Raw genomic sequence first — 25,380 nt, 5'->3', positions numbered from 1 at the left:
AGAAAGTTAATGGAAAATTGCTGAATATTGTTACAGGAGAACTAAGCTAGTGGTTCTGAAGGAGAAGAAGTTTTGGGGTTTTTTTTCCTTGCTTTGTGTCTGGATGCTGCCTGCTTCTTTTGTATGCACACACGCACGGGTGCAGGTGGTTGCCCGCTGTTTCACTTGCAGCAAGAAAGAATTTCACATGTGCAGACACAAACTCTCACTGTCATGCACTCACGCTCAACTCTACGTGCCATACAGCTGTCTGCTTTGCCAGAGTTTACCTCCAGCTGGGCTGGAAAACGGCTACATAGGCTGGAAAAACATACTGGAGATTGGCTTGCAACAAACTGTATAAACACTCTCCCTCCCTTCCTCCCACTGCCATTAAAATGCCTGTGCTCAGCACTTCCATGTTCAGTAGGCTTTCTGAATGGGAATAGCAGGTAGGTAGGTCAAGTCAGCATCTGTGAGCACACACTTGGTTTTGCCAAGTACCAAGGCTACCAGTCTGCATTTCAGTTAGTCTGAAATTCTCTTCTGAGATAAAAGGTGTGAAAACTGTTGAAAGTCCCAGACTAAGAAACAAGTTCCAAGATTATCATTGAAACTGCTAGATACAAGTCTTCTACCTCCTGAAAGCTGCAGAGTAGGAAAGTAGAGCAGGCTTTTTGCTTGTTAGCAACCTGGAGTCCAGCAGGCTTTCTACCAGTAGCACAGTTCGATGGGACTGCTTGCAAGTCACTGTAAATTGATCTCTAAATACTTTGGTCTTTGTTTGGAATAGACAACATGTTGGTAAACTTACTAATGTTTGGAAACTGTAAGCCATGTACAGTGTTATTAGACAAATCAAAATACTACATAAAGAATACTTTGATCTGGGCTGAGTTTCAAAATCTCTTCTAGAGCTTGCTAAAAGCAACAAATGAAAAGATGTAGCCTGCTGGTCACATACTTGGGATTTATTTTCTGGGCCAGGATTTCTCTGTTGATCTTGGAAACCCAGCCTTTTGTCTGTAGAGACAAAAAACAGTCAAAAGTGGCTTTTTCCACTGATCCATCACTGTTTTCTCAGCAGGTAGGCTGTGCCATCTGCTCCTAGAAATACAAAGGAGGAATAAGGTCCAGCTAGCCATCATCTCAAATATATAAAAAAGGGGGACATGCAATTGCTGTCTTAGGCAATTGAATCACAAATCTTAGCACATGTCAAAATTAGCAGGTTTAGATGCTTTGCTTGCAGTGATTTTGAATAAGACATTGGGGATCCTCTTACACATAGCAATGCATGTGTTAGCTTGTGGTGGTATTTTCCACACCCCTATAGCTGTGCATGGACCTTCCTGTGCTGCAGCAGACTTCATTTTATGTGTATATTTATTTCAGTGCCTAAACAACAGCAGACCCTTCCAGACAGTCGGTTTGCATCGAATAAAGGTGACTCCATCTCAGCATCATCAGAAAAAAATTCAAAAGCTGAACCAAAGGCAGAAGCTGGTGCAAAGGCAAGAAGTTCTTCCAATACACCAACTAGTCCAAAGCCCCCACTGCAGTCAACAAAGCCCAGCCTGGCAGGACGACCCACAGTGCCACAGAAACCACGCTCTGCCTCTCGTACTGGTGAGAAGCTCTTCTGGGCAGTTGTTATCCCCAGCTCTAGGTGCTGTTTGTGTGGGCTGTGGTGGAGACAGCCATTGCCACATTCTGAACAGAAGTTAAAAGGAGAGGGACACTACTTCATTACCTTGCTCTCGACTCACATCCTTCTCTTCTACCTCCCTTTGCCCTAATTCAAATAAACTTATTAAAATGGTTTAATCTGTGACCCTCAAGAGTAAAGTGTGAGAAGCAGTAGTGGCAGTGGCAGTGTTTAGTTAGCCTGCTGTCACAGAAGAGGTGAGCACAGAAAGCTACTTCAGCATCAAAGCCCTATTGTAGTAGCACTGACAAAAATAAATGTGTTTTCTCTAAAAACCTGCCTCTATGTACTAAAGTCCTTGGCATTTTGTGGCAGGCTGCTCTTAGCCCCTCAAGCAAGTGCCTGTTTCTTAATAACTTGTACAAACCAGCTGTCTCTTACTTTTTCCTTGTTTAGCCTTTGTTTATTTCCCTATTGCTTTTGACTGAAAATAATTGTAACTGGGCTTTTATAATCCTGCAAGACTGCCTTCTGCCCAGATATTATCTTAAGGTTTCCAATAGTGGGAAATGTTTCAGCACATCTCCCATGCATTTTGTCTGTTGTTTAATAGGCCAGTGTCACAACCTCCTCTTCCCAAAGTACAGCCACTGCAATTGAGGAGAATTAAAAGCCAGTTACAGACTTCCCAAGTATCTACAGCAAATATAGCTCATTAACTGCCAGGGAGTGAAAAAATATGAGCATGGCCATCTGTAAGAGCTTGCAGCCCTCTTGACTTTTCCCATAATCACTGTTGACCTTAGAATGATGTCATTTATGATAAGGATGAGGAGTCAAAGGGATGTTACGGTCTCCTCCCTGCTCTTGATGTGAAACCTGAGCCTTCCTGAGTCTCTGCACTCCAGTGGGCAGAATGTCGTTCACATACAAAATCACCTTCAGATTTTAGGTGGATTTACATTTATTTTATTGACCATTTTAGAAACGGTCATCGAAGTGAGGGATGTTGAGTGAGATGCTCATGAAGATGAATGTAACAGGGAGGGCATGGATTATTAGTGGTGCTTAATCTGTCAAATAGGCAGTCAGAAATACCTGAGCTGTCTCTTTCTGCCAGCTCCTATTTCCTGCAGAGAGAGCATACTGTGGATTTAACACAAGAGAGTAATTAATACTTACCCATAATAAGCCAGTTCTTTGGTTGATAGTAAAAGCAGCACAGCTCTGTTGCAGACTAATTTCTATCCTAATATTTGTAGTAACCCACTGCCTAAGGATGCCCAGGCAACGTGATGAAGAAAACCAAGCAATCATCCTTTCTATGTTCTTGCTCTTGCTGTTGTTTCCAGCACTGTGGCCACACAAATAGTAGCAAATTTTTTGCTAAGTAATCTGGGTGCAAAGGAGCACAGCTCAGATGTCCACAAATTGTCAAAGATTGAAAGTCCATATCTAGCTGTTTTTGCCAGTCACTGTGCTCCTCGTGTTGATACTGAGCTTTCCCAAGCAAGTGGCCTCAGAGGCATATCAAATGCATGGAGAAGGTTCAAGAATTATTGTATCTGTTCATACCAAATTGCATTTGGGAAGCTCATCACTTTCCTGTGCTGAAACAGTTGACTCTTTGTGATCTCTCCTTAGCAGAGATAAATTTGGATTAATTTCTAGTATGCAACTGAATTAACTCTTTTTACAAATACGTAATACAGATGATACTCTGACTCCCTTTTGTTCTTCTGTCAATGCTAACCTATCTTCCTAGTTCCTCTGTTATGTACACATGCCACTGTTTACTTCTTGAAAAGCAAACTTAAAAACAGTTTAATAATCCACTGTTGCTGTACTTCCCTACTGTCCAAATGAGGCCTCTGGAGTGTAAGACTGAAAAGGTCTTCCTGTAAGGACTGTAAAGATGGTAGTCAGCTTGCCTTACATATCCAGCCTTTTAGAGACAAGATATCCAGATGGTTTTAAACTATGGATTTAAGTTTAAGTTTCAGATTTTCTCACAGTCCAGAAGATGGAAGTATTTTTTTCTTTTCAGCAACTCTTTATGGGTGCCCTTGTGTTATGCTCTGGGAAGTTATTCATGGATGTACAGAGTTCTGTAACACTTTTTATATAATTTTTTTCCCTGGTTCACTTTTAGACCTTATCATTGTGAAACAGGACATCTAAATTGATGAGTTTATTATGTTTCAGAACAAAAAAAATATATAACTAGAACAAATATTTCCAGAAACCCATCAAATTTTTTTTTTCAGCTGTTCTTTCCAAATTCCTACTTATATCTTGCATGTAAATCACATGATCACATCAGATTTCTATTTGCACTACAATAGCAGTACACATAAAAAATGCTGAAATTGAGATCGTCTGTTTGACCACTAAAAGTCTTTCACCTGGACTGAGGTCCATACAATTTGTTCCCTTGTTGTAATGTAAATTCATGAATCCTTCTTTTTCTGACACAGGTTCTGGCTGGTTTTTGTTTGTGTGTTGTGTTGAGGTTTGGTCCATCATAAACAACTGTTTCTGTGAGCTTTAGTGTAGATACAATTTTTCCTTTTCACTCTTTTGTTTGTGGTACTCCACAGAGGATGCTCCAGAGTCTCCCTCCGGCCCCAGTTCCCCAAAAGTTGCCCTGCTTCCACCAGTGCTGAAGAAAGTTCCTTCTGATAAAGAAAAGGATGGTCAGAGCAGCCCCTCAGTCAGATCATTTTCTCAAGAAGGTAGGAGTATTTGTGTAGGAGTATTTGGTGTCTTCTAGTGAAATTTGATGTGTCAATGTCTCCTGATTTGTTTTCACCTGGAAGGGGGAAGAGGGTTATGCATTTGAAGGTGCAAAAAGCAAGAAAAATTTATCTGGTCACCTATTCAGCATCTTGTCCACCTATCTTTGATCAAATAAAATAAAAAATTAATCCCTGGGTATTAATAATGCAACTGAACAATTAAGGGATTCATGTGTACATTTATGGTTGGTTTGGTCTGAACTAAGATGTTCACACCAATAATGTGAAATTTCACACAATAATGGGAAATGCAGCTCTGTGGTTCAGAATGTTTCCAGGGGAGAAGCCATGGCTTTTTTCCTTGCAGCCAGCCCACTGCTCTCTTTGTTTTCCTTTCTGCTGGTCTCTATATGTGACTGACTTCGCCTCCCCATCTTTGGGCAATGAGTCTCTGTGTGCCAGGGCAAGGCTTGGTACCTGTTATCTTTTATACCCAACAGTAGGCTGCTCTCTTCTCTTTGCTGATTTTCATGTGTGCACTGGATTTCTACTTTTGCTGATGGATTTTCATGCCCTGAGTTGATTCTTAGAAGAGCTCAAGCTTCCTCTGATAGCACAGGGTATGTGCAGAAATAGTCACAGGAATGTTGCTCAACAACATGGTGTTAGCTGGCACAAGTGATGATGCTTGAAATCTGGGGGTGAGGTGTGTTTCCTTCCTGGGTCTCTCCTCAAGAAAGACATCTAAGGTGATTCCTATCACTTAAACTGTGAAACAAAGGGGTGCCCTTTCACACTCTGACAGCAGATTTTCACAGCATAAAATGGGGAAAAAATGAGTTGAGGTAGCTACATAATGCTGGGTTGTGAAGACTGAGAAGTTGTGCTGCAGAATCCACTGTCATCATTCAGATGATCCAGATTACCAAAAGCAACAGAAGTCAGGCACTGTGCTTTCTTACTCCTTGCTCCCTTAAGCCTCTCCAGTCAAACACAGAATTTTCTATTCGGCTCTACATGGTACTGTACATATTTTATCAATAATAGTTTAGACTTGCCAGGTCCTTAAGGAGCTGCTGGGCTTTGCATGAAGTTGTTTGGAAAAGAGTAAATTCTGTTTATTTTATTTGTATTCCTTTTCATGTTTTCTTTTTTATTCATTACTGTCATTACTTTTTTATTCATTACATCACTTAGCCATTCCTCTGTCCTTGCTTTCTGCCTCTCTTCAGGCTAGCATTCAATTTATTTCTGCAACTGGTAAATCACTGCAAATCTGTCTGAGTTAGTAACAAAATTATATCTCCTGTGAAATAAAGCTACAAATTAGATGATACTTGATTGTAAAATTGCTTTATGTCGATGATTTTAACTGTACTTCATGGGATAACCTGAAAATAGACCACTTTGCACTGTGCAGCTATGAGATCGGGCTGCAGTTACCAACATCTCAAGATATCTGGACTACATTTAAACAATCAACTGGCATACTGATTACTTCTCTCTGAATAATTGATTAAATGGGTTGGATAAGTGAAAATTTTCATATTACCTTCTGTATGTGGGCCTACAGAACAGCTTAGGAGTATAAACAAATCCTTTTCCTTGCTAGAGCAAACAGGAGATTGTCAAAAAAGAGATGCAGCTCTTGACTGTGCCAAGCCATCTGGCAGCGTGAGAACCACTCCGGGGCAGTATTCTACCAGTGCAGAAGAGGAAGCTAATGTGCTTGGGCAGAGGATGGCACAGCCAACTTCTGGTTAGATGTTTTCATTTTTCATCAAGGTGGTGCTTGATAACTGGCACTAACAATTGTTAAGAAATGGTAATAGCAAAGAAACCATAGAAGGGTGTGGGTTTGTCATATGTCATCATGAGAATGGTAAAAATCTCTTGGGGTTCTAATAATATTTCTGCCCTCATAGGATTTACATGGTATGAAAAAATTCACAGATACAACATGTTTTGTGCATGTTTCCTTTGTGTCAACTCCAGTCACCAGTTCCATCTAGCACATGCAGCCCCTCTGCAGAAGAGCACTCACTACTATCTGTGACTGCTCAGTGCAGCAACATTGGCACGCTGCAGGAAGGCTGGCTGCTGCTTGCTGTGCTTGCACACCTGTCATTTCTAAGATCATGCCCTTCAGTGTTTCAAAAAACATTTCAGTTTGAATATTGTTAGTGCCAGTTTCAGTGCATCACTCACAAAACCATTTGAGAACTGGGTAAATCGGATTATTTATCATTACTTTGATTTTCAGTTGCAAAAGCAAAGAAAAATGCCACCTAAAGAGCCCAAGCCCAGAACTGTTAGTCAAAGGAGCAGCTTTGACTCACAGTGAGCTCATTCAGCAGGCTATAAAAGTGTTCATTTCTTTTATGTGCTTTTAAAATATAAAAGCTCCTGTTCTCAAATGGTACATGTTTATATGTTTCTTTACCTGTTAAATGGTTCATTTGAAAAGTTGTTCAAAATTGCTTTTTTTTTCTAAAGTGTTTTAATTGTGTATTTGAACATCTTATGCAATTCCATTTACCCACAGTTTTTCTGCTTATAAGACATCACATAACACTTCCTCAGCCCAAAATTTATCCTTTTTGTATTATAGAATCAAAGTTAGTCCATCCAAACTGAGAATCTCCCTTTCCTATCATAATCAAATTATTATATTTTAGTTCATTCTGAGATACCTCTCTGGCAAAGTAAGTTTTGCAAGCTGAGATCCTGCCGTAGACTGATGCAGGTCACCTGTGTTGTACGGTTTCATCGAGGGGAGGGTAAGCTCTTCTGGCAGAAGCCTGCTTGCATTATGTGGACTTAAATGCCTGATACATCTTTCAGACATTTATGAGGCAAACTACTTGCCTATATTTATCAGGCCATAAGCTAAAATGGCTGCTGCAGGATGTGTTCTGGATTTTGTTTGAAGTCAGTGAAGGCCAGACAAAGGCCAGGTAATTATTAGGAGCTACTGGTATCAAGGATGACTCAAAAAATTTCCAGGGACCTATTTCTTTGAAAAGCAGTGGTGTATTGGAAGGTAGAAATGCCTGAATATTTTTGTACAGGATAATCCTCTCCAATTCTGTGAAATGGCTTTAAACACTTTTCTCAAAATCCCTTCCTGTTTCCCAGCTTGTAATGCCAGGGTAAGAATGCAGTGATTGTGTAGCTGCTGGCCCTTATTTCCTCACATATTTTGGCTAGCACAAAGGAGAAAACAGGTGTTTTGGACTCAGGAGAACTATTTGGCTGCCTTGGGATCCCTCTCTGTACTTCCCACATTCCTGGCAGTCCATGGCACAGCCTGCCACACTTAGAAATGGCTGAAGAGATGGTCAGTGGCACGCTGCTGCTGTGGCTGGAGCTGCGTGCTGGGGACAGTGCAGGCTGTTCATTGCAATGATGAGGCTACAGGTGAGTGCTACACGGGGAAGGAGAAGTGGTGCTGCATGGCCACAGCAGCCCCTGGTGCCTTGTCACGAGAGGTATTCACAAAAGTGGTCAGGAGTAAGGATCAGTGTGAACCAAAGCCAACCATCCCTACCCAAAATGGTGGATCAAAGAAGGTCTTGTAATGACAACATTTAATTTTGTGGGAGTGAAGTGAGGTGACTTGCAGCAAGGTCCATTTAAGGGCCACAGTGTGTTTGAAGTTTCACTTCAAGTGCAAGTATGAGATTTGTAATGCTATCAGTCCTTGGGTAAGGTCACCCTGGTTGATGTGTATAACCATCTTGTTGCCATAGCAGTTGTAGGCCACTGATTAGGTCAGGAATCTCAACAAGGTTTTACAAACTGGTTTTCCAATTTATTTTGAAGCTTTTAGGTTTGGAGAAAGCCCTGGCTTTATGGAGATTTCAGAGTGCTGGGTGACCAAAATGTGTACTGTTTACATTTAGATTGTGGGAAGTGAATGTGGCCTCCTGCTTTCCCCATTGCCAAGCACAGCAAGGTGCAGAGCCATGGGTGTCCTTTTTATCAAGGGACAGGAAGGACATTGGGATCTGGAAGTGTAGTGGGGCAGGGAGAAAAAGTTTGGGTATCAAGAATTAATGGACCCATGGTACTCCTCCTTGTGAAAATTAATTCAGTGGTATCAGGAGAAGCTCCCATGTGCATTAATGACTTTTTAATTGTTATTTTTTCTTCTTCCTTTCTCTTCTGACATCATTAGTAAGTCCTGTTTCTGTTTTATGCAGCTGCAAAAAGAAGCCCTGGGCAGCAGTCTCATGAGTTCCAGGAACTGAAGCAGAGGTCCTTAAGTAAAGATGGCCATCAGGGAAGCAAGTCCAGTGACTCTGGAGAAGAAGCAGATAAAGATTTTATTTTTATTTAGCAATCAGTACAAGTGCTTTGTAGCGCAAGAGCTTTTTATAACAATCGGGGTTCAGCAATCAACAGCCCTTTTAGTCAGCTGCTCTTTCACCACAGGTACATTTCCATGCAGAAAACCTGATCTTCCAGTCATGACTTACAGTACACCTGGCATTGATTCGGTCCTTAATTTCTGGTGTGTACAGTGCAAGGCATTCCTTTCCATGCCTTTGCCTAAAGCCAGCTATTCTTTCACGTGTTCTACTTGAATTTCTCTGAAGCAGCTACAAGGAGTGCCCTGCATTAGGGCATTTAGAAAGCAAAGCAAATTAACTGGACTCTGTCTTACACTAATACACTGTACAGCAGGTAATGTGTTGTACTGCTGAATGTAAATGTGTCAGATCTGCACGTGACTTACCTATAAATATATTCTTGCGGTATGCAATTGCACATTGTAATTATATTAAAAGAGCACACTAATAAAATAATTTGTATAGATTATATATATTAAATGCTTGGGTATGGTTTTTACATTCTCCCATAGGGAGCTTCTTTCTTCCTGTTCACCTACTGTACATAAAGCTCCAACGCTTACATTTGTGTACCGTCAGAAAGCACAACAGATAAGGATTTGGATTACGTATAACCATGGTATGCTTCCACATTCGTATATTAATGTATATAGTTGATTGGAATGAGGGCAATTGAAATTTTATTAATATTGGTGTTTTCTGGAGGCCTTCCTTGGTTCTGTCTGCATATTAGCTTCATTTCAATGTGTAATTCTATGAGAAACATAGTTCGACATCTGTAAAAACATTTCAGCTTTTGAGGGAAGGGATGCAAATTTCATGGCTACCCACTTACATTACAGGTTGAAGGGATTTTATTCATATGTATATTTGTAACAATAAAAAAATGATTTTACAACTGAAATACTAGTCTTCATTTTTACAGCACTGTTTGTGGTCTGGTGGTCTCTGATCTTTGAATGCTGGCACTGGGTCACGTAGGCAAAGTGCGCAGTTAAGACAAAACCTGTATAATTTTTCTGCTTCTAGTAACGTGCCTGTTCCAGCTGAAAGGGATACATACACATGAGAAAACTGCTGAGGGACGATCACTTCACTATTCTCCCACCTTGGAATCTTTAGCAAACTAGCTTATGTGTGAGCCAGAAACACCTGCTAATTTAAATTCTCAATTTTGGTCAAACAGGACAGAATGAAATTGGTTTGGTAACTCTCTCCCAAGAGCAATTTCTCTGGCCCTTTTGTGGCTTCTTGACTAGACAAAAGTGCTCAGATACCTGCCTCTCTGATGACTTTCTGTCCGATCCCCGTGCACATGAAATGAAATCTTACGAAAGGGAAAAGAAAGACTTACAAACACCATGGAAAGGAGATATGATCAAATGAAATGCAATTGAAAAAAAAACCAATAAAAACCAGAAAATAGATACATTCAGTCTCAATCTACAAGAAAATGCTCTGGGAGGAAATGAGGTGCAATGCAAAGGGCCAAAAGATGCCAAAACTAACCTCACAGATGCTGCAAGAGCAGAGGAAAAATCAAGGAGGAAGACACAACTTTGAGGAGAATACATCTGTGACATAACAATTTTGAGGGGAATATAACAGTGACATGGCATGGATCCTGAAAAAAAAAAACAAAAAAAAATCTCCGCCAAAGTCAAAGCCATCAAAAGGCATGGGATGCTGTCAAGGGCAGGGATATGGACCAAAGATTGCCCAGTTGACTCCCATTGAAATCGCAAGATTTTGTTTCCCTTCCCGAAAGGAAATGAAATTTCCTTTTGGGAAGGTGGGACAAAGTGGAAATTTTCCAGAGTAGAAATCCATTTTGATTTAGGTGAAATGTACATCTTTGAGTTAAGCTTTGAGTAGCTTGCAAACATAGTTGTTTAGTCTGACTGCCTGTTCTCGAAAAACCTATGCTTGGAAAAACTGCTTCAGCCCAAGGACAAGAGATAAGGGAGGAGGTGGGAGACAGACAGAAAGGATGCTATGGAGAGCAGGGCAGCATGACCCAGGAATTCTTTCTGATAAAGAAGAACTGGCAGCAATTGTCACTGAAAATCAGTAGAATGAATTTCTATGAACCTGTTGTGAAATTGCATGCATATGTATTTGAGAGTGAGATAAACAGGATCTGGAGTTCCCAGAGGTACGTATGTCATTTTGGGGAAAAAATTCCCACAGGCATCCAGCATCCAGCACTGTAATAAACATAGCGGCTTTACAACTTTCACAAAGTTGTGGAGTTTGTTTGCTTCCATAAATCATTTTGGCGAGGCCAGCCAGGGGACTGTCTGTCCTTGCAGGGGTGGAGGGGAAGACGGACCTCCTGAGGCGCGCCTCGGGATTTTCCTGGAGGAGCTCCTCTCATCTTGGCTTACCTCTGAGTGTGGAGACAGACAAGGACCTGCTTGCTGGTGTACAGAGGACAAACAGTATATATTGAGGCACCCCCGGGGGGAAGAGAGAGATAGGACTGCTGAGTAAGTCACTCAGAGACATCTGAGCACTCAGCCTCATTCCTGTGCCTGCAGGTACACCAGCCGATGAGGCGGCGGCTGGATTAGCAACGGGGGGTTCACTGTTGGATAGGGCAACTGCTAGCGACTCTGGGGGTCGAGTGAGCCCGTGTGTGTGTTTGTGGTCTCTGGACCACATTGCATGGTTAATGCATTGTGTGGTTAATGGTAGTGTGTTTGTAATCGTGCGGGTGCGTGGTATACAAAAAGGAGCGAGTGAGTGAGTGTACCTACAGTGCAGAGGGGTTTCTACCCACGGCTGAAGCGCCCGAGTGAGGCCTGAGGCACCGGCTGGGGCAGGCTGTGGGGCAGGGAGCGCCTAGCAGAAAAGTGGAGCAAGCATGGGTGAGGACATTTACTGTGTTTAAAGGTGGTGATTTGTGTAGATTGTGCACACTTTAACCGTGGCCAGATGAACTCAAGGGGTTCCTCTGCCCTAGTGGTTTGGACTTGATCCCTGGGAGTTTGTGAATCTTGTGAATTATTGGATAGATAGAGGAGACGAATTAGTTCATTTAGAGGGGCTTTATTGGACTTCAGCTGGTACTATAGTAAGTCTGGACTGGGAACAACCTGCCGCAGAGGATTTAGAATTCCCTGGAGTGATAAACAGAATAGCCTGCCTCTGCGGGCAATTCCTGGAGCCTTTGGTGCATCGAGAGGCTGGCACCCTGCGTGGGTACTGTTGCAGGGCAGAGTTTGTGAGAGGCGCTGGTATTGCTGTTCTAGTAGGTGTCAGGGCATATGCCCCAAGTGTAAATTGAAGTTTCCTGCGACAAACATATGGGAGTGTCTGGTGTCTGGGAACTTTTATACTCCAGGGAATGGCGACAGAGGAAGAGGTCCACAGCCAATGGATACCAGTGAGGAGTGGTGAGGGGAGGATCTCTTCACCCAGGAAGAGACCACCAGGGGGTACTGGGGTGGGTGAGGGAAAGACCATGTGATGGGAGAAAGGGGTAACAAACCACGTGATATAACATAAGCTATACAGTGCAATATGAAAACTACTCTGTGCAAATTCCCAATCACCCAGTGCAAAAGAACAACATGCCCTCACTGCCAAGGGTCTGCATCGCCATCTCTGAGTGCAGGGGTAAACCCACATGGACTCCATGGTGGTGAAATATGGCAAACTGATATCACCCATGTGTCAGAATTTGGAAGGCTAAAATATGTGCACATAAGTGTGAACACTTTTTCTGGTGCTGTCTATGCCTCGGCCCACACAGGGGAGAAGGCAAAAGATGTACTACACCATCTAGTGCAAGCCTTCTCTGTGTTGGGGATCCCAAAGATGATAAAAACAGATAACGGTCCAGCATATATCTCTAGGGCGGTAGCTGATTTCCTGCAGGATTGGGGAATCGAACATCGAACAGGAATACCACACTCCCCAACTGGCCAGGCCATAACTGAGCGCACTCATCAAAGTTTGAAGAAAACCTTACACCATCAAAGATCACATCAGAAATTATTCATAATCCTTTCTGTTCTGTTTTTTTATTTTGTGAAGTGCTCAGCCAAGGATATGGATTGGAAACAGATTGCAGTGTGGCTCCTGGGGATCCAGTTCCTAATCAGCGAGGCGTGGATTGTGCCCCAGCCCAAGCAGAATGTTTGGGTCACCCTAGCCCGTGTGCTCCAAAGAGATCATCTGTGCTTGTCTATGGCCTCAGCGGATGACCCTATGTCAACTTGCATGGTGGGAATCCCGTTCACATTTGATCAGTACCCAGCAAAAATCCGGGCCCTCATGGATCAGATTAACAGAAACCGCTCTATGATTTATTGTCCTTATGTTCCACTTACGAACCCCCTAGTTTTGTGGAAAAAGTGGTGAGCCGAGCTACCCACACTCGAGAATGATCCTCCTGAGTTTGAATTATTGGCTTCTGCTAAAGCTTCCTTTTGTATTCAGTTTAACTTTAAGCCTCATTACTATCCTGAGAGTTATATTTCAGTTAAAGTGTGCCGGAAGGAGTTTTGAGCGGCATCGTGGTGCAAAGAGATCACTCATCAAAATCTTCCATCCAGTGAGCGTCAGATGCCCTTGAAACTCCTGAAGGGAACATTTTTGATTTGTGGGCAGAGGGCCTGGGCAGGGATTCCCTCTCATCTTCTAGGAGGTCCATGTACCATCGGGCAGCTGTCCCTGTTTTCACCCAACACCACCCAAATTTTAAATTGGCAGACTAAATTAAATAATTCGGCTCCTCAAAGAGTAAAGCATGACGCAATGCAATTGGACGAGCATTGCGATTCAGAAGTAGTAACTTGGTCCAAACCTGTGAAGGCTGCAGTGTCGGCATTTTTACCTTGGGTTGCCGCAGCGAAAGCACTCGGGGGATTAGGCCACCTTGAGTGCTGGTTGCAAAACAGGCCAATTTAACATCCAGCGCGCTCAGTGACCTCCTAGAAGATGAGCAAGCAACCAGGAAGGCGACGCTACAAAATAGAGCGGCCATAGACTTTTTACTTCTCGCGCACGGGCATGGGTGCCAAGAATTTGATGGCCTGTGTTGTTTCAACATCTCTGACAAGAGCCAAAACATCCATGCCTCGATCAACCAAATGAAAGATTTAATAAAATAAGTCAAAGAAGAAACTGGGGACTGGTTTTCCAACTTTTTCAGCAGTTGGGGACTGTCAGGATGGGCAACTTCTCTTATCAAGGACATTGTTTTAGTACTTTTGGTTATCTTTTTAATTTCTATTGCTGTTGGAATTATTAAAAAGTGTCTTATTAAGGTAACCACAACCACGGCACCTACCCCTCCAAGATCTTTATGGGACGAAACCCAACTCTAAAGTCTGCAGTGACAATCAGCATTCATTTTGTTATGTTACCCAAAACAAAATACTAAAGGAGCTCGAGGCAGGGAGCGGCCACTCGGTGGTGCCGCTTGGAGGAAAAGGGCTGGGCAGCTAGCCTGTACGAGGCTCGCCCTTTCTCCTGGGATTGAGGCCGCGTCAGTATTGGTATTCATTAGTACTGACGGATACATTTTCAGGATGACGAGAAGCGTTCCCCACCAGAACTGTCAAGGCTCAAGAGGTGACCAGGGTATTATTACATTAAATAATACCACGCTTTGGAGTTCCAGCCACAATAACCTCGGATAGAGGATCACATTTCATTTCCAAAATAGTGCAATAGATTAGTAGCCACCTGGGCATAGATTGGGAACTTCACACTCCATACTGCCCTAATAGAGCGACCAGGTGGAGAAAATTAATCATTTGATTAAGTAGCAGATTGTAATACTGCAGCAGGAAGTTAATCTGCCTGGTCCCAAGCTCTTCCACTGGCACTATTGCGAATTCAAACTAAACCTCGGGCTAAAGAAAAGCTGAGTCCTTTGAAATGCTTCATGGAAGACCATATGGAATACAAAAGGGAACATCCACCCACACTGGGGTGGTAACATTGGCCACCTATGTGGTGGCTTTAAGCAAACAGCTCAGAGGAATTGAGAAACACACAGCTGGAACTCAGAGCAGGCAGCTAGATGGACCAGTACATAACATACAGCCTGGGGATGATGTGTAAGTTAAGTCTCTTACAGAAAAGACTTTAGAACCACAGTGGGAAGGACCATTTGAGGTGCTTCTTACCACCTTCACCACTATCAAGATCAAGGAGCAGAATGTTTGGATCCACCACTCTCGAGTGAAGAAGGCCCCAGAAGCCCCTTGGAGAGTGACACCAGGAAACAATGAACTGAGACTAAAGCTTACTCAGGCAAAATGAGTATATTGTGTCTGGGGGTTGTTTGTAATTTCATTTACAGAATTGTTTTGTATATAACTGGAGTCTTAGAATTCAAGAATACCTCTATCCAAAGCAATGCTGAATGTCCTTGGTCCCAGGCTTTTAATCACTCTACTGGATCCATAGGAGAACCTTCTGAGATAAAACATTTAAACCTATCCAGTGTGGCAATCCATGGGAAACTGATATATGAGGAGCAGGAGTGGTAGGAACTGTGGACACTTCAAGGGATCAGAGGAGAAGAAATCAAGGTAGGGTGCTGGGTGGTCAATGGGAAGGCTCATGAGAGATCAGATTAGTGTCTCAACCTCTCCTGTATACAAACACCAGGAAGAATGTAGGTGAACAACAACTGTTGTTCAATCCAGAATGGTCTCTCAAACGTGTTGAATTGCTAATGCAAATTAACAACTCCAAAATCCTACCAGCCTGCTCCTCTTTGCTAAGAACATCCTTTGAGAGCTGGACAATGTAGTTACAAAGACAAGTATACCTCAGAAGCAGAATAAGAAAAGATCTAACTGAAATATTAAAGATAGGATTGGGAGTTTTAAATGGAACTGATTCAGAAATACTGATGAATATGCTGGCCACTACAGCAGCTGTCCTAGCAACATTGAAGCAGCCTTTACAGACATCTCTATTGGCATTAGGAACTGGACAGTGGCAGATTTCAAAAGTACTGCCAAAGTGGGAAAAGGCCAGGGACCAAGACCACAAGCTAATACTAGAAGTGCTTAGTACAATTCAAGATAATGTGTCTTTAGCTTTCAGTTTTATACAAGCACAGTTATGGATGTAAGCAACAGCAGCTTTGATCATACAGGAAGGGGGTGAAGGTAATTTTCCAGCTGAAATTCAGAAGGTTGTCTGGGATAATGCGATTGATTTTGAAAGGAAGTTTCAGTCCTAGTGGACTATGGTAAATTTCACCTATGATCCTGTTTCTAATGTGGCCATGCCTTTGTACTTACCATACGTAATGCCACTCTACGTTATCCACCCCATCATTGCACTAGGATTAAATCATGAAAAAACAGTGCTCTACCCTTCAGAACATAGGGCGGGCATGAAAGGTGAATGAAAAGTGGCAAACAGTAAAATTAGAATCTTGTATTACTAGGGAACAACTAGGACTCATTTGTGAAATCAACACTATTAATGCTCAGGATGTGTGTCCAGACACTGAACAAAGTATTTGCCACTTTGAGGTTCATCCAGTCACTGATCAGAAAAAACTGTGCTCGTATAGACTAGTAAAGGTTCTGTGTACTTGAGAACTGTTTGTGCTATTGTAAAAATTCATAACAACTATGTTATTTTGTCTAGTAGAAATCATTCTAACTTTTGTATTTGTAGTTTTGTTAACCTCCTTATTAAATATACATGGTAAAGCATTAAGAGACACTTATTATCATAGGGACTTGCATTAAGTAAAAGAATATACTTATGTTCTCGGTAAGGAGGGAAATGAGACAGAGTGGAAATTTTCCAGAATAGAAATCCATTTTGATTTGGGTGAAATGTACATCTTTGAGTTAAGATTTCAGTAGTCTGCAAACATAGCTGTTTAGTCTGACTGCCTGTACAAGAAAAACCTATGCTCGGAAAAACTACTTCAGCAGAAGGACAAGAGATAAGGTGGGAGGCGGGGGGGCAGACAGAAAGGATTCTATGGAGAGCAGGGCATCAAGAAGCAGGCATTCTTTCTGATAAAGAAGAATTAGAGGTAAATGTTATGCGAAATCAGTAGAAGGAATATGTATGAATCTATTGTAAAATTGCATGCATATCTATTTGAGAGGGAGATAAAGAGGATCTGGAGTTCCCAGAGGCATGCGTGCCATTTTATGGAAAAAAATACCACGAGTCCAGCGCAGTAGTAAAAACACTGGCTTTAAACTTCCACAAAGTTGTGGAGATGGTTTGTTTCTGCGAATCACCTTTGGATGGTGTTGACCTTGGTGAAGATTTCTTTTTTTTTTTTTCATGATCCATGCAATGTCAGAGATATATTCCCCTCAAAGTTCTTCATCCTTGATGTTTTCTCCAGATTTTGCGGCATCTGTGAGGTTAGTTTTGGCATCTTTTGGTCCTTTGCACTGCACCTCATATCATCCAGGTCTATTTTCTTGCGATCTCTAAATGTCTCAATTTTCTTTGTTTTTTTCTTCAACATCACTTCCTTTGATGGTATCTCCATTGCAGAGCATTTGTAAGTCCTTTTTTCTGTTTCCAGGATTTCAACGGGGATCAGTTTTGGCAAGCTTTGGTCCATGTCCCTGCACTTCACAGCGTCTCATGCCCTTTGATGGCTTTGACTTTGGCAAAGATTTTTTTTTTTTGCCCTGCCTTTGCAGCATCTGTGAGCTTAGTTTTGTACCTGTTGGTCCTTTGCACTGCATCACATTTCCTTCCAGACCATTTTCTTTTAGTCACCTAATGTCCAAATTTTCTGGGTTTTGGGATTTTTTTCAGGTGCATTTCATTTGATCATATCTCCTTTCCAGAGCATTTGTAAGCCTTTCTTTTCAGGGTCGCAAGATTTCGTTTCCTTTCGGAAAAGGAAAAAGAATATTTCGGAAATTTCCTTTCAGGAAGGGAAACAAAATCTTTCAATTTCAATGGGAATCAATTGGGCAATCTTTGGTCCATGTCCCTGCACTTCACAGCATCCCATGCCTTTTGATGGCTTTGACTTTGGCGAAGATTTTTTTTTTTTTTCCCCCCAGGATCCATACCATGTCGCAGATATATTCCCCTCAATGTTCTGTCTTCGTCCTTGATGTTTTTTCCAGATTTTGCAGCATCTGTGAGGTTAGTTTTGGCATCTTTTGGTCCTTTGCACTGCACCTCATGTCATCCTGGTCCATTTTCTTTTAATCTCTAAATGTCTTAATTTTCTTTGTTTTTTTCTTCAACATCATTTCCTTTGATGGTATCTCCATTGCAGAGCATTTGTAAGTCCTTTTTTCTGTTTCCAGAATTTCAATGGGGATGAATTTTGGCAAGCTTTGGTCCATGTCCCTGCACTTGATGGCATCCTATACCTTTTGATGGCTTTGACTTTGGCGAAGATTTTTTTTTTCCAGGATCCGTGCCATGTCACATATGTATTGCCCTCAAAGTTGTGTCTTCCTCCTTCATTTTTTCCTTAGCTCTTGCAGCCTGTGTGAGGTTAGTTTTGGCATCTTTTGGCCCTTTGCGCTGCACCTCATTTCCTCCCAGACCATTTTCTTGTAGTCACTAAATGTCCCAATTTTCTTTTTTTTGTCTTCTTCATGTATATTTCTTTTGATGATATGTCCTTTGCAGTGTGTTTTTAAGTCTTTCTTTTCTGAGTCGCAGAGTTTTGTTTTATGAATGGGAACTCCCTTTCGGGAAGGGAAACGAAATCTTGTCACACCAAAAATAAAGATTTGCAAAGGTTCTGGAAAGGAGGTGGCCTCAAATTAAATGCAATTGAAAAAAAAAATCCAGTAGACCTAGAAAATTGCAGCATTTAGTAACTTCAGGCAAATGGTCTGTGAGAAAATGAGATTCAGTGCAAAGGGCCAAAAATGCCAAAATTAACCTCACAGATCCTGCAAAACAGGGGAAATAATCTAGGAGGAAGCAGAACTTTGAGGGGAAGATATCTGTGACATAGCATGGATCATGAAAAAAAAAATCTTCGTTAAGTCAAAGCCATCAAAAGGGATGGGGTGCCATCAAGTGCGGGGACATTGACCTAAGATTGCCCAGTTGATCCCTTTGAAATCATAATATTTCATTTCCCTTCTGTGAAGGGAAGCTTTTATTCTTTTATAGAAGGCTGCTAAGTCGAAACAGAACATCTGTAATGCACCTGGTTGATGTTTACTTTTCAAATGTAGGCTAGAAGGTGGTGGGTAAGAGGTCACGAAGGCTGGATCTTCTTTCCTGTGATTTGCCCTGACGTTAAATTATGCATTTATCTGAAATTATTATCAAAGTGTCATCATATTCACATATATACTTTTGGTTTATTTGCCATTAGTAAGAACAGAAGACAAATTGCAAAGGAAAACTTGAAATACCCGTAGCATAAATGAAAATTCATTTATTAATAAATAAACTGCAGTATTTATTCTTATTGGTAATTGAAAAACACAACATTCTGAAGATAATAAGTATGAAAGAAGGATATCTCCAAGTATTGGTTTTGTGAATTGAAGAAATTTACACCAAGGATTTTGGTATTAAGACAAAAATTTAATATAGTTTATGACTTCCAGAGCAGTTAATTGCTGAAGATTTTTTACTTGTGCTTGATGTTCTTCTCATCAGTTATCTGAGGTAGTGTTCTGCTCCTTCTGTGAGAAGCCACAGCACCCTGGCATCAGTAAAGCAAAGAAACGGATGTCACAAATGCTGTAGACAAAGCATGTGTTTGTGCTGTTAAGAAGAAAAAAAAGCTTTAGTGCTAACATTTGTTTGCTGAAGTATAAGGATTTCATTCAGTATTTTTCCATATTATTTATGGAAAGCCATTCATCTTTATTCCAGCCATCACTGTGTTGTGGGCAGGCTGAGTGGTAGAGAAACAACTATAAAGGAGTGCTAGTGAGAGGTCTTGAAGACCTGGGGTTTGGCTTTTTGTGTGTGTGGCTTTGGAGGTGGGGAGGAGTGAAGGTATAATTTCTTTACTTTCTTTCTGCCTGGCATGTCCAGCACTATCAGCCTGACTGAAAAGAATTAATGTTGCGTCCAGATCACCCTTCTTGTACCTCTTCTGTATATAAGTGTGGGAACTCAGCACATCACTCTGAATGTCCAGAGTCACCGAGAGAACCCTTGGGGGGCTCGGAGACCTTGGAATGTTGCCAAAAGTGTCTGGTGGCTTGACTTTGATCCATCTAGAGAGGAAATGTCTGTGTATGAGGAAATGAGAAGTTCTAGGGTGTGAATAGTATATTTACGGGATGAAATACAGATTTTAGAAAATTAGGTACAGGGGTTCATGAAGACAAGATGGAGGATTCAGGGCGTAGTCCTGGGTTCTTCTTCCTTCTTCATGTCTTCCATTTTGTGTGATGATGTTGGCACTTTTGGATTGGTTCATGGTGAAGGTACACTTGTCTATAAGGGTGAAAAGTATTGGGAATTAAAGGTAAATATGATATACGTAATTTTCACTATAAAAGACACAACCGTCCTGTGGGCGGGGGAGAGTGCACTTGACTGTCCTGCTGAAAGACCTCGGCTGGGCAGAGAGAAAATATTGTATATAAGAATTAATAAACAAGACTGAAGACCGAAAACCTGAGAGTCCAGACTCATCCTTCGAAATCGCGGCCACCCAGAACCACTTTTCCCATGTCGGGGCAGAGACAAATAACAGCGAACCCCGACATATAAGAAATAATTACTTTTATTTTCAGTATCTTGAGCTCATAGAGACCATGGGCAAGTGTTTCAGGAAAGGTACAACCACTGTCCCCTGGTTCTAAGCCAAGCCAGGAGGTTCGAGGAGATTCTTGCAGAGCAAGGAAGGTGCTGCTTTTCCATGAGCTTTGGGCCCTCCAAGCAGGTGCATTGGTGGCAGAACCCTCATTTCTCATTTTCCACTCTGCTGCTTGAGCTGCTCTGGGGGTGGCCTCCTGTGATCCCTGCCTATCCTGGCCCATGTGCTTCCCTGGGAGGGTGAGGGGCAGAGCCCAGAAGCCACATTCAGCTGCTTTAGTGGGCTGTCAGTGGCAAGGATTCCTGGAGTTCCTGGGAGACTGAACAGAGATCAGGTAGAGGTACCACTGAAGGAAAGGGTTGCTAACTTGCTCTTCCAGGGCATCCATAATATCTTTGAGTATCACAAATGCTCTGTGTTCCTTCCTGTCACACACTGGTGCTGTGCTGGCAGTTTGCTGGCAGCTGTGGAAGCAAAGTTTGATATGGGAGAAGTGCCTGCCTCCCAGGCATGCTGCTAGCATTCATTCCCCTTGCAGCTGAGGGCATCTCCACAGTGCTGTGCTGTACAGTCTGGTCACACAGGAAGGGCTCAGAGGCTCCAGCTGGGGTTATGTGTGACACCAGGGCTTGGTCCCTGGGCCATGACTGCTGTCAGACAAGAGAGCAGTTGCCTTCACCATATTTAGGGGATAACAGCAAAGGGGAGGCAGCATCTGAGGTGACAGCAAGGCCCTCTGCTTCGCCCCATGCACATAAGCATGTGTATGTTCAGTATGAGCATACAAGAGGGAAGGACCAGCAGTCCTGGTCACTCAGTTAGAAATGCTGCCCTGGAAGGGGTCTTACCATGAGCATCTCAGTTCAGAACTACACCTAACTGATCCACCTTTAGGAAATGGGGGCAAAAAGCTCTTCTGGAGGGAGCTGCTCCTCTCTTTTCTGCTCTTAAATCTGGTTTTCAGGTTTTGCTGGCAAGGAATTTCACCTCTGATGTACATAGTGGGAGCACCTCCCCCTCTGAGAGGCACTGAAGAAGGGCTGTGGCCATGTGCCAGTGTGAACTCAGACAGCTCTGTACCGCAGCTGCAGGACCTACTTCCCACTCCCTGCTAAAGGAGGTTAAACTCTGACTGATACATTTTGAGCTTTTTAAAGTATTCCCTGATGCGCAGTAATAACAGTAGATAGCTGCTTCCTAAAATGGGAATTGTAATCCTCCTAAATCTTCCCCCCTCTGCCAGAGCCAGCCATCCAGGCTGAGACAAACTGGGAATTAATGTGGCCCATTAGTCACAAATCTGTGCAACCCACCACACTTAGCTGAGAGCTCCCACCAGCACAACTTTTCGCCACCACTGCTTATTAATTGATTAATGTGGAGGTGATTTCTCTCCCCTATTGCAAACAAAATAAGGCACTGAGAATAATTTTTGGGCAAATACCAGAAGGCTGTGCTCCTGTTTGAAACTCATGAGAGCTGTGCTGCTTTCCTCATGCCCAGGGATGCTAATACTGGGTGGGTTGTGCCTCAATCCCACCTCTGGAGATTATCCTCTGCTCGTGCTGAGGCTTGGGGAAGGTTTCTGGTAGAAACACTGTCCTTTGCTTCTCCTGGAGCCATGGGCCAGAGGAGTAACAAACATCACAGATTGAGTAAAGATTATCATTTAATGCTGGTCTCCTATTGATCAGGCCTGGAAAACAGAGCAGTCTTTCCCCATCCTAATAAAATGCAATCGAAAATTGCAATTTTCAATTTTCTTGAAAACAAATTTTCAACTTGTTGAAAATTGCAACATAAACACAAGGTGCCAACCATTCCTTCTAATGTATGAGCTGCCCATCCTAGAAATAAGGGATCATAGGAAGATCTGCCAGGCACCTTCACAGCTTTCCTACTCATCTCTGTGCCCGTCCTCCTGCAATTCCTCACGCCTTCTCCCAACAGGGGACTCTTGCCAGCACCACAGCAAGTGCCTTTGGAGCTGCCTGAGCTGTCCTCCACTAATGTCCAGCATTTCCAAAGCCTCCTCACCACAGCAGGGCAGGACTTCACAGCAGCTGGGGTGTTTTCCCCAGGGGACAGAGAGGGGTGTGCCTATTTTTGGTTGAGAGCAATTAGCTTCACTAAACAGACAGTGCTCCTGGAGTTCCTCAGGCCACGATGGCACCTTGTTTCAGCAGGCACTGCTAGTGACTGGCACCTTAAAATGCTGCTCTTATCATTGCATGTGGAAGTCTTTTTTTCCCTTCCTGAAACTGAGATTTCTCCAGCTCTGGAGGACAGTCTTCCAGAGCTGCACAGAGTTTGCATATTCAGAGACCTGGGGAACAGACATCTGAATGGGTGAAGAAATGCAGAAGTGAGGCTTTAGAGTGATCTGCAGGGCAGGGAAACAAATCAAATAGTGATTTTTTGGCTGATGACAAGTCGCTAGAAAGCAGCCTAGTGGGGGGCCTGCCTCCAAGTGCCCCTTGGGATTGTGAGATGCCCTAGAGGTTCCAGGGTCACGTGGTAAGGAGAGAAATCCCAGCTGATGGAGAAAGGCTGGTGCAGGGCAATGGCTGAGCTCCTGATAAAGCTCCTTTTTCTTCTGAGTCCAGGACAAAGCTGCCAGTTCTCAATCAGCAGCCAGTGACATGGTGGTCCATAGGATGAGGCACTTCTTTGAGCAGGAACCAGAACCAGAATGCCAGCTTACCCCCTCCCTGGGCTCTCTCACCTGTGCTTGCTCCTGCTGCATCAGGGAGATCCTGCAGGAGCAGGGGCTGCGAGTGTCCTGTGGTAAAAATTCCTTCCATGCCAAGTACCAAAGAGGAATCGCTGTGAGGGCAACAATGCTCATCAGCACCAAGAAGCTGAAGAGTGAAAAAACACCTGAAGAGCTGTATTTTTGAGTAGAGGGAAAACAATCTGTGGGTCTCTGCACAGAAGATGATGTCATTATGAGGGATCTGTTATTACAGGACTTATACTGTATCCCACAGCAAACTGAAGAGGTTCCTGCAGATCGAGTCTCTTCCTAATTAGAAAGCTACTCTGCCTTTGACACCCCTACATCAGCTGTCCTAGGGATTTATTACATGCAGGTTCCAAGTGCCCATGTTTGGGAAGCCTGCATGGAAAAGCAGATATGCTGCCACTGTTCCTCCCAGCTGTGAGTTGAGGTTTTTGCTCTGATGCCTCTGTGCTGATGCTGCTTTGGCTGTTTATGATGAGTCCTGCCAGCTGACCCCGAATCCAATCCTTCAGAGTCTGTTTTTTCTGCTTTTCCAGTAAGTTGACCTGAGAATAAAAAAGCTGCATGGGAGAAAGAGTATTTAATTAGATTGATACCAGCCAGGGAAGGCAGGAGAGGGGCTGCTAGCTTGGCAAATCCAATTTGGTTTCACTGAATGGAAGAGTCAAGTTAACTCTGTAATCTCTGTTTAGCATCGTTCCAGGAATGCCTCCTTCCCTTCCCATTTGCTTAGGTGAGTAGGACCTAACAGAGGGTAGAGGAGCGGGCTGTGGAGGCTGTACAGCCCAGGCTTTATTTGGACAACATTAAATTATAGCCAAAGACTAAAATGATGAAAGTCACAAACTGTAACTGAGGCTGCATTCCCTGGGTAACAATGAGCAGCATGTAGCTGGGGGAAATATCAGCTTTTCTTTTGGGAAATCTCAGATACCTTCCGATGTCCTGACTCCTCATTTTAGTGGAATCCTTGTGGGAAGAGGTTGTCTGCTTCCTTATAACACTCAAGGGATCCCATTGCTGGTCCAAAATGAAGACAACAGAGGACTGAAGCCTCAACTTGGAGGGCTGGCTGGGAAGGCTGGAGAAACTTAGCTTTAGTGAGAATCTGTGGATGGAAATGTCTGTGAGATGGTAGTCTTTGTGTCACACCACATCCATCAGTACCTGACCTGAGCTGTCATTGCCCTTCTTTGCACCCTGAACCCACACACTCTGCACCACATCAGCCAGAAAGATGGACCCCGGATCTAGCCCAGCACAGGAATGTGGGATTTGCTGGGCAGAGGGAGGGAGCGGGATGGAAGGAGGGGCAAGAGAAAGGCATCCTTCTTGGAAGGTGGGGGTCTACTGCTAACAAGCAGCTTGTACCCATCTAAGGATAGGTTGGAAAGAAGAGTCTATTTCTTTTCTGCAGCAGACAGCTTCATCTCTGACTTGATTTCCAAAAAATTGTATGAATAGTAGGGGCCTTTACTGACTGTATTATTTCCATTTTGATTTCCTTTCAGTCTGTCTCTCATTGCTCCTGCAGCATTTTCCTTTGCTGGGATGCTCACAGACCCTTTGCTGGGCAGGAATGCATCATCCCCACCCTTGGCAGCCCGAGCAGTGCATAGCAGCTCAGCCAGCACACCCACCTTCCACTGCCCTGATACAAACCAGGGTCTGGGGAAAATGGGGAACACTGGGGATCCAGGCTGTGGCATTCTGCAGGATCCGTGCAGGACCCAAACCACATGCAAAACACCTGCCCAGTGAAAGATGAAATGCTGATGGCTGGTGTTGGCTTCCTCAGTGTCTCCAGTCAGTGCAAAGCTGAAGGGAAGCTGAAGCCATTTGATGAGGAAAATTATTTCCATTTAACTGTGCCTGCATGTATTTGAAATTTTCTTCCATAAAGGTGAGGAGCAAAGTCCTACCACAAATCCAAATATTTGGTTTGTTTTTTTGTTCTCTAGTCTGTTCATGGGAACCCGAATATTTCATTTCACATCAATACTTTGAGTCTGGCCCAAAGAATGAGGCATTTGTCAGCTGCCCCTCATTTTTGTTTCCAGATGAACAATCTGCACTTTTATCCATGTTTTCCCATGTACAGTTTGATTAAGCCTTTCTGCAAAGCTCAGGGTTTGGCCACAAGCTCCTTATTTTGCTCTTTACTTGGCAATAATTGCCATTTCTTAATTTAT

The 25,380-nt window shown here is 43.0% G+C and overlaps 1 protein-coding gene across 3 annotated transcripts in view; it reads left to right on the top strand.

Moving 5' to 3' along the window:
• The window catches only part of CARMIL1 (capping protein regulator and myosin 1 linker 1), a 190,211-nt gene extending 180,587 nt beyond the window's left edge, over positions 1-9,624 (top strand). The window contains exons 35-38 of one of the 3 annotated variants that reach the window (XM_041408076.1): positions 1,375-1,608; positions 4,228-4,362; positions 5,978-6,124; positions 8,571-9,624. In XM_041408076.1, the coding sequence (XP_041264010.1) occupies positions 1,375-1,608; positions 4,228-4,362; positions 5,978-6,124; positions 8,571-8,707 (653 nt within the window). In that variant the 3' untranslated portion in view covers positions 8,708-9,624. The remainder of the gene's footprint in view (positions 1-1,374; positions 1,609-4,227; positions 4,363-5,977; positions 6,125-8,570) is intronic. The other 2 variants (XM_041408078.1, XM_041408077.1) reach the window with 2 other exon arrangements.
• Positions 9,625-25,380: the final 15,756 nt, after the last annotated feature.

The sequence above is a fragment of the Onychostruthus taczanowskii genome, unplaced genomic scaffold (genome assembly GCF_017590055.1).
Source record: "Onychostruthus taczanowskii isolate IOZ18803 unplaced genomic scaffold, ASM1759005v1 scaffold29, whole genome shotgun sequence".
In the NCBI taxonomy this organism is placed as follows: domain Eukaryota; kingdom Metazoa; phylum Chordata; class Aves; order Passeriformes; family Passeridae; genus Onychostruthus; species Onychostruthus taczanowskii.
This window is presented reverse-complemented; position numbering and strand designations above follow the sequence as displayed.